The sequence below is a fragment of the Gasterosteus aculeatus genome, chromosome 4 (genome assembly GCF_964276395.1).
Source record: "Gasterosteus aculeatus chromosome 4, fGasAcu3.hap1.1, whole genome shotgun sequence".
Lineage (NCBI taxonomy): Eukaryota > Metazoa > Chordata > Actinopteri > Perciformes > Gasterosteidae > Gasterosteus > Gasterosteus aculeatus.
The window spans coordinates 16,176-32,282 of NC_135691.1; the positions used below are offsets into that span (position 1 = coordinate 16,176).

The following is a 16,107-nucleotide window of genomic DNA, read 5'->3' on the forward strand; positions in this document are numbered from 1 at the left end:
TGAGAATAAATACGGCACCTCTCATTTTTTTTATAAAAAAAACTTTTAATTAAATAAGCATTTAAAACATACAAGTTCAATAAATATATATTTAGTACATTATAATAATATACTGAGGTTAGTTGACTTGAGTATGTTTTTTGTCTTATATTTTAGTCACATAAATAATCTATACATCTGTATCTGGGTTGAATACACGGATCAATAAATTCAGACATGTTAAAGGCAATAATGACACTTTAATGCTGAGGCAGTAAGAGACACAGTGAACTGAAAGTATCACATACATCCTCCCTATCATCACCACCATGTGACACAGAAAAGTCTTAGAAGATAATATTGATCGATCAGTCAGGTTATAGATTGTATAATGCTTTTTATATATGGAGCTCCTTCAGTGGAGTTTATTACACGCTGAGTAATTCAAAAGCAGTTTAATACACCTTATAGGAGCTGTCGTCACTTCCGAAGACACTCTGATTCTCTGGGTGACACAAACACAGCAGTGGGGATCGCAGCGGTACAGCTGAGGATGTCACATCTGTCTGCAAATAGGTACACGGCAGGACCACATTCACGTTAGCAGCTTTAAGATCCTTCATGTTGTTTAGGGGTAGTTAGCGGATCAATGACATTGTCCATTATCATTTCCCGTAGTGTATTAGTTGTGAGAGCTGAAAGCTAAATAAGTGCAGCTAACATGAGACACTGATGATGAATCCAGGAGACCCAACGAGAAAAAAAGACTCAACTAGCATCAACTAGAGAATAATAATCTCCATACACATTACCAGTCAATGGTTTGGACACTCTCATTCTCATATATATAGACTATATATACATATATACACACACACACGCACACTATGAAAAGTATTTTGAATGAAAAGTAGATTATTGAATGGGAAGGAGTTAAAATATTTTAAAAGGTGAGATGTGTTTTGCTTACAGCTTGTGGCAGTACAGGAAGTGACCCACATCGGACTCTCTACTCATTGGCCCACAGACTTGAGGAATCCAGATATTCTAAAGGTCTATATGAGTGGACTGAAAATCAAAGTTCAGGTGGTTGGAAGTAAATTTTCTATTTTGACATAGAGAAGTTTCTCCATGGGTCCAGAATTTGTGCGAATCTAGGCTGCTGATCTTCTCATGTGACTCTGAAGGACAGGAGAATTTAATACATGGGGAAGTTTCAAATCTCCGGAAGCTTCAAACAGTAGAAGAGAGGACCCCAGGTTTGCTCCCTGAGGAACTCAGGTGAGATGTTGGACCGTTTCTCTAAATCTAAGGCTCTTTGTTCTACAGAGGAGCATGTGTTAGAATGCTACAGGGGAGATAACACTGTTAAGGATCCAGGTCATCCACTGGTCCTGGTTCCAATCTGATAATGAACAGGAAGAATCAGCTCAGCCAGTATCTTTTTTTAACTTAAGAAAATAAGAAACATTTTAAACTTATTTAAGATCTGAGGAACATTTCCAGGAACCTACAGAACCTTGTTCTAAAATACATGTTTAAGACCTCATGAACCTTTTGAGCACTCAAGGGAACCAAACAAGCTCCTTAGAATCTGAAATAACCTTTCCAAGAATAGTATTTAAATCCAATGAATTTTTTGGGATCTTCATTTTTAGGTGCATAGGGAACTTGTACAGGAAAGGACTGAGAACTGAGGACTGTGCATACAAACCTTTCCAGGAACCAAATAAAACTAAGAACGATTTGTTTCCGGGAGCATGGGAACTTTAAGAAACCTTTTTGGGGCCTCTGGACCATTTCAAGAAGTAAAAAAGTTCTTAGACAAACCTTTTAGGGACTTTTCCAGAGATAGAGAAGATCATTTTTAAGAACGCAATACCTTCTTTCAGATTCATGTGAGTTTTCTAGGGACCATCAAACTTTCAGGTTTGCTCAGAAACCTTTCAAGGTTAAACAGAAAAGCACTTTGATGAAGTGTCCTTGAAAGTCTAGAGTCCATGTTGAGTTGGAAAGAAAATGTGATTATTGATGGTATAAAGTGCGTCCAGGTAGTCTATATCGGAACGCGTCCTCTCTCCCTCCACACAATACCCCCGCCGTCCCTCACGCGAAACCCACAACCTGTGCCCATGAAAGGCTGTCCGTCCATCAGCAGGTGGAGGGGTAGTGGAGGGAGGTGGTAACAATTAGGATGGGCCTCAGGACTTGTTATCATCACAGAGGTCTAGCGAGGCCTGGATGTCTGGTAACTCCATCTCGCAGACCAAACTGCGAGGGGACATTGAGTTCCTGTTGAAAAAGTGACCACCACCTGAAGAGAGAAAAAGAAAGATGAAAAATGATTGATGTTCTAATAACACCATTATGACAGAAGTCACAGACAATGTGTTAAAAACCTGTTCTAAACAAACAGCTATAGCCATCAATCATCACAATTTATAATTTTCTTTTAATAACCACCAATGAAGCAGATTGTTAGTTTGTGTTCTTTAAATCTGTGCTAATTTGTTTTTAGTTATAAACGCTCCTATTACGAACCCTGTCGCAGGCACTTATGAACTAATATAATAATGCCATGCACCGCTGGAAAGCTTAAACTCTGGGTTACAAAGCCAGAATTTAAGCTGCGAGCAGCAATGGACGGGTCCTCGCTCTTTCGCGCACACCGGGGCACTGGCTGGACTGCTACAAACATTTAAACTCCTGTTGCCACTAAGTGGCGTGATGACTAGTATAGAAATATATTATATGGATGTCCGATGGGTAAGGGCGGCTAAGGAGGCAATTTACCACTTACAAGCCAAAACTCCACATCAGATCGGTCATCACACATCCAGAACGTTTCATGAGTTTGAGTTTGCCACAGAGACACAGAAATGCTTGATCCTTCATGCTAAGACCGTGTCGTCACTGCAACAATGCAATATTCATGGTGAACTACAATCAAAGTCTTGAGACTTTCCTTCACCGATTTGAGATCGATCTGATTGATTGCCTAGTGGTAGCACATCACAGTGTGATTTTTAAAATTTGCCAATAAGTGGGGGTATCATTTTTTGAAAAGCAGTGCGTGTTAACACTGAAAGGACTAGCCTAGAATCCTGAATAAGACTAGGCCAGATTTCAGAATGTACCTTGGAGTGATAACATTTTCAATTTTCCAGAAATTCAACCAAAATGGCCGAAACGCCACGCCCAGGTGGATGCACAAAAACTCTTCATTTTAATAACTTTTGACCGCCAAGGGGTCAGGTTCATACGGCCCAAATTTGAAATTGAACTGGTATAGATTTTCGCAGGAGTTTGTTCATTCATAAAACCAAAAGCCCTACACTTAAAAATTGGCAAAAAGTGAAAATATTTAGTGATTAACTGCCGCAGTGTGTAAATATTCAGGAATGTCCTGTTGGAACATGCTAGACATTTGGTGAGGACAGGCCAACAAGTTCTAATGTTAATAATATTGGATGCCATTGAGCCAATAATGATCCCTAGAAAATTTCGTATATATACATACATACATACATACATATATACACACACACACACACACACACACACTGATATATATCTAAGCACACTCACAGGTGTTCCCTTTTATCATGACCCCAATAATATTCAAGATAAACCTTTTGTTTTTTATAAATAATTTCAGGCAAAGACCTAAAAAACACCTAGTGCAGAAAATGTTCTTTTTACTGGTCAAAACATGTATTATGGTGATCATATTAATACAGTTGTTTCTGACAGCATACATTTCCTGTATGGTAAGAGTGAGAAGTGCTTTATAATATTGTTAAATTACAAAGCGAAGAGTTTCTCTTTACCAGAGTAAAGACACTGACAGTATTACACAGTGAAGTTGGTAAATTAAGTGTAAAGTTGCTAGATGACAGTGTAAAACTCTTCTATAACATTGTAAAGCTGTTTAACAACATAGTAAAGTATAAAGGTTGCTCTACAACAGAGGTCTAACTAGCGGACCGCGGTCCGGATCCGGACCCAGAAGCCGTCCCATCCGGACCAAAAGCAAAAACAAAGACGGCTATGATTTAAGCGCACTTTTCGACTAGCGCAGCTTTGGTCCTCTTTGCGGTAGTGGCTTAAAGCACACAACGATGGCATTCAACCTAAACCATCCCACGTGATACTACTCGACCAATCGATTCTTTGCATTCCAGGCAGGATGATATCGTCTTAATACTGCGGACAGATGAGAGAGTTAGCGGCAAATTACAAATAAAAAGACTGTAGAAGGAAAAAAGACGAGTGAGACGGAGAAAGTGGGAGAAAGGCACGGGTGAGAAAAATGAGGAACAAATGACGCTCTCTAAAAAGAGAAAAGAGTGCAGCAAAAGTAAAGTATGGATGTCAGTGTAAATGGATCATTCAATTTGATTTGTCGCTCAACAGTAAGCACTTTTTATGGTTATTGTGTAAGTGGTCCTGTGTCTTACTGGTCACAGCGATGGTGATGTCTGCAGGTGTTCTGGGAGTGGCCTCAGAGTGAGGGAGGCTGAGCGGCTCTAGGCTAATGGACGGCTGGTTGCTTTCGCCCAGCGACACCCTTTGGCCTCCAGACGCCTGACCGACACCCAGGCGCTCCACATCCAACACCACGCTGTCCACGCATGGGAGGGTGGTCTGAGAACAGAGGAGACAAAGGTGAGGAAATAGAAAAGGAGAGGATACAGAGGAGACAACGATTAATGTCACTGGTATGTTTATGTCCGTAATGACTCACCATGATGCCAAGAGCTTTAAGGATGTTGAGTTTGCACATGGGACAGGTGCAGTGTTCGTTCAGCCAGGGGTCCACACACACCTTATGGAAGACATGTCTGTAGACACGGTTCATCAAAGCATCAGAATTACCAGGACTGAGTGGATCTCAAACATATTAAAAATGCATGGGAAACTGGCAGCACAAGGTGAGCTCCAGAGTGTTTTCAGACTCACTTGCAGGGCAGAATGCGAACCACATCGTTTAGCTGGTACGCTTCAATGCACACCGCACAGTGGTTGAAGTCCGGATCGGTTTCCTGCAACAGACACAGAGAAACTCACATGACCATCTGACGTCACATCAACATCCTCAGGCTTTTCAAAAAATGTAAACATGAAGCATCTGAGATGCTTCTTTGTAGCCGCTGCAGACTGACGTCACCAACATGCGTCTCCGTCCATCACAACTGCGTAGCTCAGTGGAAGAGGAGGCAGATTCCTTGGGACACGTGTATGACTGAGTCATACACTTTCTCCACAGAGGTCAAGTAATTGTGGTTAGGAATAGAGGTTAAAAGGTCAGTTAGAGTCACTGTGGTGGTGTAGAGCAGGGGTGCTCACCCTTTTCTCAGCTTGTAAACTATGACCCCCTCTGTGGTGGTGTAAAGTCACTGACATGTAGAGTCTGTTTTGACTGCTTAATTGATTTACTAGTTGGAGTTTTAACTAGCTGCGTTATTACTACAACTGTTAACTGAAACATGATTTGTCTGTCTGCTAACAGCTGTTTCCTTGTCAGTTCTGATTCATCTCTCCCTTGATTTCCCCTTACCACCCTGTGACTTCTGACCTTTCTGTTGTCTCTGCCAGCGGGGGGTCAAGAAAACAATCTGTGTCCTACTGTCCACCATGTATCCAACCCGGGTCCCATCCCTTAAATGCTGCTATGTAGCGTGATGTTGAGATCGCTTTGTCTCTCGACTGATCCCTTTCTGATTAAGAGTGAAGACATTCATTCAGCACCCAGAAGAAGAATGGAAGGGACAGATGTCTTTACCTTGTCTCCTTTCTTGACCGTCCTAGTTGTCAATTTCCCAATGGCTTTCTTCGCTGCATCACCAAGACGACGCTGAAAGACAGAGAGCGAGGACACGTGTGTCCAACAGAACATGCAGTACATACATGTAAGTGTATAACATGTACTACACCAGTCTCAATACTACGACAGTCTGTAGGTCCACAGTACTACAGTACTCTGAATACTAGTACAGTCTGTAGGTCCACTGTACTATAGTACTCTGACTCTCGACAGAAAGCAGGAGGTGAGGTGAAGGTTGTTTTGCAGCAGATGGCGAGGAGGAGGGGGTCCTGAGAGGTAATATTACTCGGGGAGGTGGGGAGATAAATCTCATAAAATATTTAGGATTCATCTGAGCAAAAGGAGGTAGAAACAGAGGAGGGTGTTATAGCATGTTAGCTCTGTTTTCAGAATTATAATCAGAAGCCATTTATTGCCAAATATGTTGAGCATAGAGGAATTTTCTTGATGATTGGTGTGATGTAAAATAGAATCAAATAAGATAAAGTAAAATATACAAGCAACATTAAAAAAATATAAACATAAGTTCGTTAAAACACGTATGTATGTACATATGTTTCCATGGTGACCACTGTGCAAATGTCCTGGAGATGTAGTGTCTGGTTCAATGGGGGACTCAGACATGGTTCATGACACCAACTGATGACCGGAAGAAACTGTTTCTGTGGCGAGAAGTCTTGGTCCTGATGGACCGCAGCCTCCTGTCAGAGGGAAGGGGCTCAAAAGGTTTGTGCCCGGGGTGAGAGGGGTCGGCTACAATCTTTCTTGCCCGCCTCAGAGTACTGGAGGCAAACAAGTCCTGGCTGTAGCTCCTACATCAACGGTGATGGAGGTATAGCGGTGTTATAGCATGTTGGCTATGTTTTAAGCTTAATAGAGGTGTTATAGCATGTTGGCTATGTTTTAAGCTTAATAGGGGTGTTATAGCATGTTGGCTATGTTTTAAGCTTAATAGAGGTGTTATAGCATGTTAAGATATTTTGCGGTGCAAAGCTACATTAGCTGTATTAAGCCCGTTAGAGGTATTGTACATGTTAGCTCTTTTTAAATCCTCGTCTAGTATTTCAGCTCAGTTTTCAGCTTGTTAGCGGCGTTATACTACGTTAGCGCTGTTTTAAGCTCATCAGACGTGTTTTACATGTTAGCCATGTTTTAAACTTGTTAGCGGTGTTATATTACGTTAGCTCGGTGTTTATTATAGTTGTTATAGCACATTATGGCTGTTTTGAGTTTGTTAGCGGTGTGTTAGCTTGTAAACATTATGTTAGCGGTATGTTAGTGTGTTACCTGGCTGCGGTCACGGGCACTGGTGTAGCGGATCTTCTGGATGAAATAGAAAATGAGCCAGGCTGAGGAAATTATCATCAGGACGATGAAGGAGATGGAGACGAACACCAGAGATCCTCGGTTGATGTTTTTGGTGGGACCACGTTGACCCACCACCACAGAGACCACGACCGTCAGGTTCCTCTCCAGGTGTGCCAGGATTTCTTTACCATACGCCTCTGTGATCATCACGGCCACTGTGTCACCAGTACCTGTACGGACAGAACCAGTAACAGAACCAGTAAAGACTGAATAATACAGTACACTGTACTGTGGTATAACAGTAATACACTGTACTGCGATGTAGGTACTGTGTTCTCTACCTCCTCAGGTACTCTCTTCTCTGCCTAGTCAGGTACTCTGTTCTCTGCCTAGTCAGGTACTCTCTTCTCTGCCTAGTCAGGTACTCTGTTCTCTGCCTAGTCAGGTACTCTCTTCTCTGCCTAGTCAGGTACTCTGTTCTCTACATAGTCCGGTACTCTGTTCTCTACATAGTCAGGTACTCTGTTCTCTGCCTGCTCAGGTACTCTGTTCTCTACATAGTCAGGTACTCTGTTCTCTACCTGCTCAGGTACTCTGTTCTCTGCCTGCTCGGGTACTCTGTTCTCTGCCTAGTCAGGTACTCTCTTCTCTGCCTAGTCAGGTACTCTCTTCTCTGCCTAGTCAGGTACTCTGTTCTCTACATAGTCAGGTACTCTGTTCTCTACATAGTCAGGTACTCTGTTCTCTGCCTGCTCGGGTACGCTGTTCTCTGCCTGCTCGGGTACTCGGTTCTCTACCTGCTCAGGTACTCTGTTCTCTACCTGCTCAGGTACTCTGTTCTCTACATAGTCAGGTACTCTGTTCTCTACATAGTCAGGTACTCTGTTCTCTGCCTGCTCGGGTACTCTGTTCTCTGCCTGCTCAGGTACTCTGTTCTCTGCCTGCTCAGGTACTCTGTTCTCTGCCTGCTCAGGTACTCTGTTCTCTACATAGTCAGGTACTCTGTTCTCTGCCTGCTCAGGTACTCTGTTCTCTACATAGTCAGGTACTCTGTTCTCTGCCTGCTCGGGTACTCTGTTCTCTGCCTGCTCAGGTACTCGGTTCTCTACCTGCTCAGGTACTCGGTTCTCTGCCTGCTCAGGTACTCTGTTCTCTGCCTGCTCAGGTACTCTGTTCTCTACATAGTCAGGTACTCTGTTCTCTGCCTGCTCAGGTACTCTGTTCTCTGCCTGCTCAGGTACTCTGTTCTCTGCCTGCTCAGGTACTCTGTTCTCTACATAGTCAGGTACTCTGTTCTCTGCCTGCTCAGGTACTCTGTTCTCTGCCTGCTCAGGTACTCTGTTCTCTACATAGTCAGGTACTCTGTTCTCTGCCTGCTCAGGTACTCTCTTCTCTGCCTAGTCAGGTACTCTGTTCTCTACATAGTCAGGTACTCTGTTCTCTACATAGTCAGGTACTCTGTTCTCTGCCTGCTCAGGTACTCTGTTCTCTACATAGTCAGGTACTCTGTTCTCTACCTGCTCAGGTACTCTGTTCTCTGCCTGCTCGGGTACTCTGTTCTCTGCCTAGTCAGGTACTCTGTTCTCTGCCTGCTCAGGTACTCTGTTCTCTACATAGTCAGGTACTCTGTTCTCTGCCTAGTCAGGTACTCTGTTCTCTACATAGTCAGGTACTCTGTTCTCTACATAGTCAGGTACTCTGTTCTCTACATAGTCAGGTACTCTGTTCTCTGCCTGCTCGGGTACGCTGTTCTCTGCCTGCTCAGGTACTCTGTTCTCTGCCTGCTCGGGTACTCTGTTCTCTGCCTGCTCGGGTACTCTGTTCTCTGCCTGCTCGGGTACTCGGTTCTCTACCTGCTCAGGTACTCGGTTCTCTACATAGTCAGGTACTCTGTTCTCTACATAGTCAGGTACTCTGTTCTCTGCCTGCTCGGGTACTCTGTTCTCTGCCTGCTCAGGTACTCTGTTCTCTGCCTGCTCAGGTACTCTGTTCTCTGCCTGCTCAGGTACTCTGTTCTCTACATAGTCAGGTACTCTGTTCTCTGCCTGCTCAGGTACTCTGTTCTCTACATAGTCAGGTACTCTGTTCTCTGCCTGCTCAGGTACTCTGTTCTCTGCCTGCTCAGGTACTCGGTTCTCTACCTGCTCAGGTACTCGGTTCTCTACCTGCTCAGGTACTCTGTTCTCTGCCTGCTCAGGTACTCTGTTCTCTACATAGTCAGGTACTCTGTTCTCTGCCTGCTCAGGTACTCTGTTCTCTGCCTGCTCAGGTACTCTGTTCTCTGCCTGCTCAGGTACTCTGTTCTCTGCCTGCTCAGGTACTCTGTTCTCTGCCTGCTCAGGTACTCTGTTCTCTACATAGTCAGGTACTCTGTTCTCTGCCTGCTCAGGTACTCTGTTCTCTACATAGTCAGGTACTCTGTTCTCTGCCTGCTCGGGTACTCTGTTCTCTGCCTGCTCAGGTACTCGGTTCTCTACCTGCTCAGGTACTCGGTTCTCTACCTGCTCAGGTACTCTGTTCTCTGCCTGCTCAGGTACTCTGTTCTCTACATAGTCAGGTACTCTGTTCTCTACATAGTCAGGTACTCTGTTCTCCACATAGTCAGGTACTCTGTTCTCTACATAGTCAGGTACTCTGTTCTCTGCCTGCTCAGGTACTCTGACAGTCAAACTCTCGGACCTTCGTGTCCCATCTTGACCGTCTTGTCGGTGGAGTTGTTGTAAATGAGGACTGCTGTGGCGTTGTAGGCGGCTGCCTTCAGAATCTTCTCCCTAAAGGTGCAGTTTCCTCTCTGCAGCAGCGCCACCCAGTGGGCGTTCCGAGGAGGGACCAGGAAACGGGTGCCGGGGTCACAGCCCTGCCGGTCCGCCACTGAGGAAACAAGAGCGTTACCATGGTTATAATTCAATTCATTTTAGTTTGTAGAGACCAAAATCGCATAGCACAAATTTGCCTCAGACGCTTTTACAGTCTGTACACACGCAACATTGTCTGTCCCAAATAAACTCATGTGTACAGAATGAACAACGTAAAAGATGTAGAATATGTTCAAGTCCTATAACAGAAATGATTCAAATAATTGAGTAGTAAACAGGGTGTACGACATGACCACTGCAGGGACATTCTGTTATGGTATTAATTACAGCTTTGTTACAGAGATAACATCATTTTAAAAGGGCCGTTCTGCCATTTTTACAGCTGTTTCTCAATATCGTGATTTTTACAGTTCTAATATTTAATTACAAAAAATATTTTGTGATATTTGAATATGTATGTTTTACATTCTGTTACTATATGTACTATATGTAATACTTTTTATGTTGACACTGAAATGACATTTCGGTTAACTTATTGATCATTATGCTGCATCATCACTGCCAGCAGAGTGGTTACCAAAGGGTGTAACGTTGTCTTTTTACATTATGTTGACATAAAAGTTTCTGCTTATAAAACAATAGATTCATCAGAAAAAGGTGCGAGAGTCAGGAGTCTGAATATTCATACAATGATCCTATGTTCTGTTGAAGTGAAACATTCACATGGAGAGATGTATATATATTGTTACCATGTATACATACCATGTGAAAGGTATATACACCATATACATCCGATATGTACATGAACACTATCATTGGTACCAAAGATCAGAGCTGGATGCTGCAGTGTCCTTCAGTCTGACTGTAATGTGACCTGAGACGCCCCGACCTTCAGCCTGAGTATCATTACTACAGATACTGCATATACTACTTCATGAACTACCCCATCAACTATAAATACTACTCCATTAACTACTCCATAAACTATGTATAATACTCCATTAACTGCTACATATTATACAGACGCCTCGACCTTCAGCCTGAGTATCATTACTACAGATACTGCATATACTACTTCATGAACTACCCCATCAACTATAAATACTACTCCATTAACTACTCCATAAACTATGTAGAATACTCCATTAACTGCTACATATAATAGAGACGCCTCGACCTTCAGCCTGAGTATCATTACTACAGATAAATAAACTACTCTAACTATAAATATCATTCCATTAACTACTACAATAACTATACACACTACTCCCAAAATACTACATAAAATAAAAGGGCCTCAACCTTCAGCATTGTCCCGGAGTATCAGTACTACATATACTGCACATACTACTTCATTAAATACCACATAAACTATAAGTACTGCTTTATTAATCACTTCATAAACTATATATAATACTCAATAACATATTACATATAATACAGATGCATCAACCTTCAGCCTGGTCCCCGAGTATCTGTTCTACAGATACTGTATATACTACTATATGTATATAATATATACACACTATGCTTCAACTAGAAATATACGTTCACATATGCTACAGACCCTGACCATAGTTCTACAAACAGTATACTACTAATAATACAATAATAACAATGAAATATAGTCTTTATATAAATTACTTGTGTTATGTAATATATGCTTCATTTCTGCTAATAGATAATTCATATAAATATAAAAAGTAACAAGTAAAACACTATTAATCATGGTTAACAACATGTGTAACAACACATGAAGGCCTTCTTTGTAGCCGCTGCAGACTGACATCAGTAACATGCGTCTTCGTCCATCACAACTACGCAGCTCAATGGAAGTGGAGTCGGATTCCCTAAACACCGCGGTTGTCTTTTCCTAACTCCTCATGGACTCTCCTAACCACCTTTCCTTGACCCTGTGATGTTCTTCCACAGAGGTCAAGGAATAGTGGTTAGGAGGTCATTTTTTGACAATTTGAATCCAGCCATAGAGTCTTTCAAAGTATGATGGAGCCAGAACCTTCAGTTATCGAGCTCCTCTTTAGTCCACTTTCAGTCCGGGGGGATAACACTCATAGTTAGGGCCCTGTAGGCCTAGACTGGTGGGGGACTTCTTAGGACACACCAGCTCCTCGGTCGCTCTCGTTCTATAATAATTCACTTCTCATTAATGCCAATCACTAGTTCACCTTCTTACCCAGAGCTTTTGTGCTCTCTCCTCACGGGTTTCCCTGGGTCACGGTGCTTCCTGCCAGGGCCCCGCTGACAGCTGCCGTTTATAACACCATCATTATTCCCACGACTATTACTGTCAACATGAATGCACCCATTTTACCCATTTTCTTTCTTCCATGGAGTATTTGTGCTTTCTCGCCTCACAGGTTCTATCATGGTTCTATCTGGACCCGTGGTCCTGCTGTCAACTGCTGCTGATATCATTGGTATTCAAAATTGTAATCATATTACCATTCGGTCATCATAAACCAACATTACCAACTTTGCTTCTTTCCTAAAGTCTTTGTGCTTTCCCTCCCCCCAGGCGTCTGTGGGTGGTGGTTCTATCTGACGGTGGTGGTCCTGCAGTGGTCCTGTCGTGAAATGAAATAGAAAATAAGTCATTGCAGTCTGTCCATCTCAGGAGAGGGTTCCTCCTCTGTCGTTCTCACTAAGGTTTCCTCCTCTTTTCCCCATCGAAGGGCTTTTCATTTCTTGGCGAGTTTTTTGTTGTTTTTTGGGACAGGCGACCAACTGTAAAGCCCTCTGCGGCAAATTTGTAATTTGAGATTTTGGGTTATTTAAAATAAAATGAATTGAAGTGACCTCAGGTTTTGTGTGACCTCAGGTGTAATGTCAGTACCTCCGTGGTGCTGGGCAGGTGTGATGACCACTCCCCTGGTGTCCACCTTAGGCGAGTTCTGTCCATACGTCCCCTCATCGCTGCTCATCATGTGGAGAACGTTTCCCCGCCCGTCCATCACCGTGGCGTTTACCGTGGCGCCCACATACTCCTCTGACACTATGTTTCTGTCAGAGCGGGCAGCTGCCACTGAGCGGGTCAGAACCAGGATCAGGACCAACAAGGCGGACAAACGGGTCCACCAGGGGGACATCATGTCGTCCTCTCAGTCGTGTCACATCCAAACCTACAGAAAAACAGAACTCAGACTTAGACAACTATTTTTTTTTCAAAATGTATTATTGTAATATCAAAATGTCTCTAAAGGAGATTTGTGTCTTCATATTGTTAATTCCTCTTAGTGTCTACGTGTTTCCTGTCGCTGTCTGTGTGAGATCAGAGATCCCCAACTGTTTTTGTTGGGGTTGGGGTTGAGGGGGGGGGGGTCGCTGGGCTGACCCTAAGCGCTTCGGAAATATGCCAAGATGTAATTGGGATCCGGTCATTTTTCAAAATAAAATATTTTTCTGAAAAAAATAAAACAAAAAATAAATAAAAATGTCTTTCCCTGCGGCCTGGGACCAAGTAGTGTTGTTTGGGGACCTCTGCTCTATATGTCTATGCGTGCCACCTAGGTGTCCTATTAACTAATTAAGATGTTCTCTTAATGTCCCGATGTATATCCCGCGAATGTCCCCTCCAGTTGTCTCTGCTAGTTCTTCCATTCGGTCTTCTATTTGTGTCGGTCCCAGCATGTCCTTACACCGAGCACTGCCCTGGATCAGATAGTCGGGCACAGGACAGACAGGAGTGTCCGTGCGTTTGTCCGATCGTGGAGCATCATCACCAGGTCGACATCTAGACCTTCACGCCTCCATGTCCTCGGGACTGAAATCCTGGTGGTTACAAGCCCGTGCCGTTAAATACCTGCTGAAATGAAGTCCGGGCCCGTGGCTCGGTGCTGGGATCCGTGTCGGTAGCCGCTTTGTCTTACCGTCTGCAGGCGGACAGACACGCAGCTCCCGCCGGCGCACCGCCGTCCTCCCGGTGAAGGTCTACAAGGGCCCGGTGGGCTCGAGGTCGTCAGACCCTGCAGTGGTAACGTTTTTTCCCCCGGTTCTGTTCCAGCTGTTTGGACGGTGCGGAAGCTCGATCCCCGTGTCCGTTTCTCGCTTCGGTCCGTAGTGCGCATGCGCAGAGCCAGGCAGGGGGAGGCGGCAGACAGGCCGCGTGTACGATACCTTCATGTTTAGGTACCTGAGATTTGGATCAACTGTCGCGATACCTGACGAGCGCTCATCCACTGTCAATCGTCACAGCATGGGGATTATTAATCATCAATAACCAGCTAAACACTGCTAATTAATGTTTTTACTCAAATCTAAATATTACAACGCTATTTTTTTAATTTAAGTTGGCCATCTTGTTTCTTCTTTACAAACACAAAGAATTAGGCAAAGGGGGTCCACGTTTTTAGTAGCAAGGTGTACCTACTAAAGTGGCCGTTGAGTGTAGGTTTACAGTAGCACTAGTTTGACCAAACCAATGATAGCAGAATAATGGCCGCTGGGACACATACTTTTAGAAGAATCATTAGTTAATATAAGATATTGTGCGTATATTAATTCATAAAAGTGCACCTTAACCAATATTCTCGTTTCTGGAAATTAAATAGGATACGTGATCGCGGTCGTGAAACAAAATGTAATGGCACTACATTGCATTAGATTTAACTAATTCAAATTAGCAAAAGAAAACTGTGTTTACAACAAGAACAATCCCATGGACATATCACATGCTTTATGTGCTACCATTCATAATAGTGGAGTCTCTCGTCTCACAGGCGGACCAGGCACACTGGTCCGTATTGCTGAAAATGATGTTAATTAGGGTTGTCGCTGGTTGTCGACATCAATGCGGCTACAGCGAGGTGTCCTTTGTGTTTTAACAACGTTTCACTGACGAGCTGTTGAACTGTGAAGTCTGAATGTGTAAATATCTTGCTAACTTTACCGAACTCATGACCACCACATGCCACAACCGACTGTCCCACAGACTGTCTCAAACACTCTCTCATAGAGTCCCACTGTCTCACATGCTGTCTCTCACACTCTCTCACACTGTCTCTCACACTGTCTCACACACTGTCTCTCACACTGTCTCACACACTGTCTCTCACACTGTCTCTCACACTGTCTCTCACACTGTCTCACACACTGTCTCTCACACTCTCTCACACACTCTCTCACACTGTCTCTCACACTGTCTCACACACTGTCTCTCACACTGTCTCACACACTGTCTCTCACACTGTCTCTCACACTCTGTCTCACACTGTCTCATACACTGTTTCTCGTATTGTACATGTACAGTGTTACGATGCAGAGAACATCTGGAAAGCCGCTGCATGTCGTGCTCTTCGTAAAGTTCTGTTTATTTGGTGCTTAATAAACTTCTGGATGTTCCATGTTCCACTGCTTGAATTGATTAAATGTCTGATTATTTATAATATATATATATTCTGATTCGCCCACACACAGATTCACACACACACACACACACACACACATAATAAAACTCTATTTACATACATATGATACATAATCGCATACAGTACATGTCCTCATAACTATTCGTTCGTATCAATTAGACTCTTTGGACTTGTTTTTATCTACTTATTTTGAAAGAGTTGAGATCATTATTTTCGTCAGCAACATCTTATTGGATGATGATGCATCCATGAAGCCCACTACCGGCAGGCACATTTAAATAAATATAATCTGGTTGATTAGAGTGATGAGGCACTTAAATGAGTCTATAAATGTTCCCAACACTTAAGCATTTACCTTGTCTGCGATACTTTATTGGGCTTGTGGCCCCCCTCATTCATCCGACAGAAATAATTCAAATACACATATTATCTCATCATATGTGTTCATGATCATCTCCTGCTCGTCAGCGGAGAGAAAAAAGACGCTCCATCTTGAGTTTATTTGCCGTTTTACTGTTTGTAATCCTCATTTCAGTGATCGACTCTTCCGCCTTCTAACGTAGGACGCGCACGCGCGATTATCCTGATGACTGACATGTGGTTCAATCTAACGAGACGGTTTGAGCGCCGATCCGCCTTTGAGGAACCGAGATAGCCCGATGTCAATCATCTCGTTAATTTGAGCTGGATAATGGGACATTTGATCGACCACGTATGAGGAAAAGGGCCCAGAAGAGTTTTACGGTGTAAACAAAGAAATTGTGTTCAGAGATAATTGTTTGAATTCCACTTT

The 16,107-nt window shown here is 43.3% G+C and overlaps 1 protein-coding gene across 2 annotated transcripts; it reads right to left on the reverse strand.

Annotated features, from left to right (window-relative positions):
• Nucleotides 1-219: 219 nt before the first annotated feature.
• Nucleotides 220-14,033, reverse strand: rnf130 (ring finger protein 130). 2 transcript variants are annotated; one of them, XM_078101629.1, is made up of 10 exons: nt 13,818-14,024; nt 13,587-13,719; nt 12,785-13,070; nt 9,794-9,985; nt 7,094-7,344; nt 5,765-5,836; nt 4,942-5,024; nt 4,727-4,823; nt 4,440-4,626; nt 220-2,293 (listed from the first exon to the last, which is right to left on the reverse strand). In XM_078101629.1, the coding sequence occupies exons 3-10, from the start codon at nt 13,038-13,040 to the stop codon at nt 2,181-2,183; spliced, it is 1,251 nt and encodes a 416-aa protein (XP_077957755.1). In that variant the 5' UTR covers nt 13,041-13,070; nt 13,587-13,719; nt 13,818-14,024; the 3' UTR covers nt 220-2,180. The 2 variants fall into 2 exon arrangements, with proteins under 2 accessions (XP_077957755.1, XP_040030293.2); XM_040174359.2 differs by lacking the exon at nt 13,587-13,719 and having other exon boundaries at nt 13,818-14,033.
• Between the last annotated feature and the right edge of the window lie 2,074 nt (nt 14,034-16,107).

Bases quoted from the DNA above. Each gene is read 5' to 3' on its own strand.
- rnf130 (XM_040174359.2), bottom strand. From the start codon at position 13,040: ATGATGTCCCCCTGGTGGACCCGTTTGTCCGCCTTGTTGGTCCTGATC. The intron at 4,824-4,941 runs GTGAGTCTGAAA...CCGTGTCTACAG, and splicing joins GTTCGCATTCTGCCCTGCAA to ACATGTCTTCCATAAGGTGT. The intron at 4,627-4,726 runs GTGAGTCATTAC...CTCTGTTCTCAG, and splicing joins TTAAAGCTCTTGGCATCATG to ACCACCCTCCCATGCGTGGA.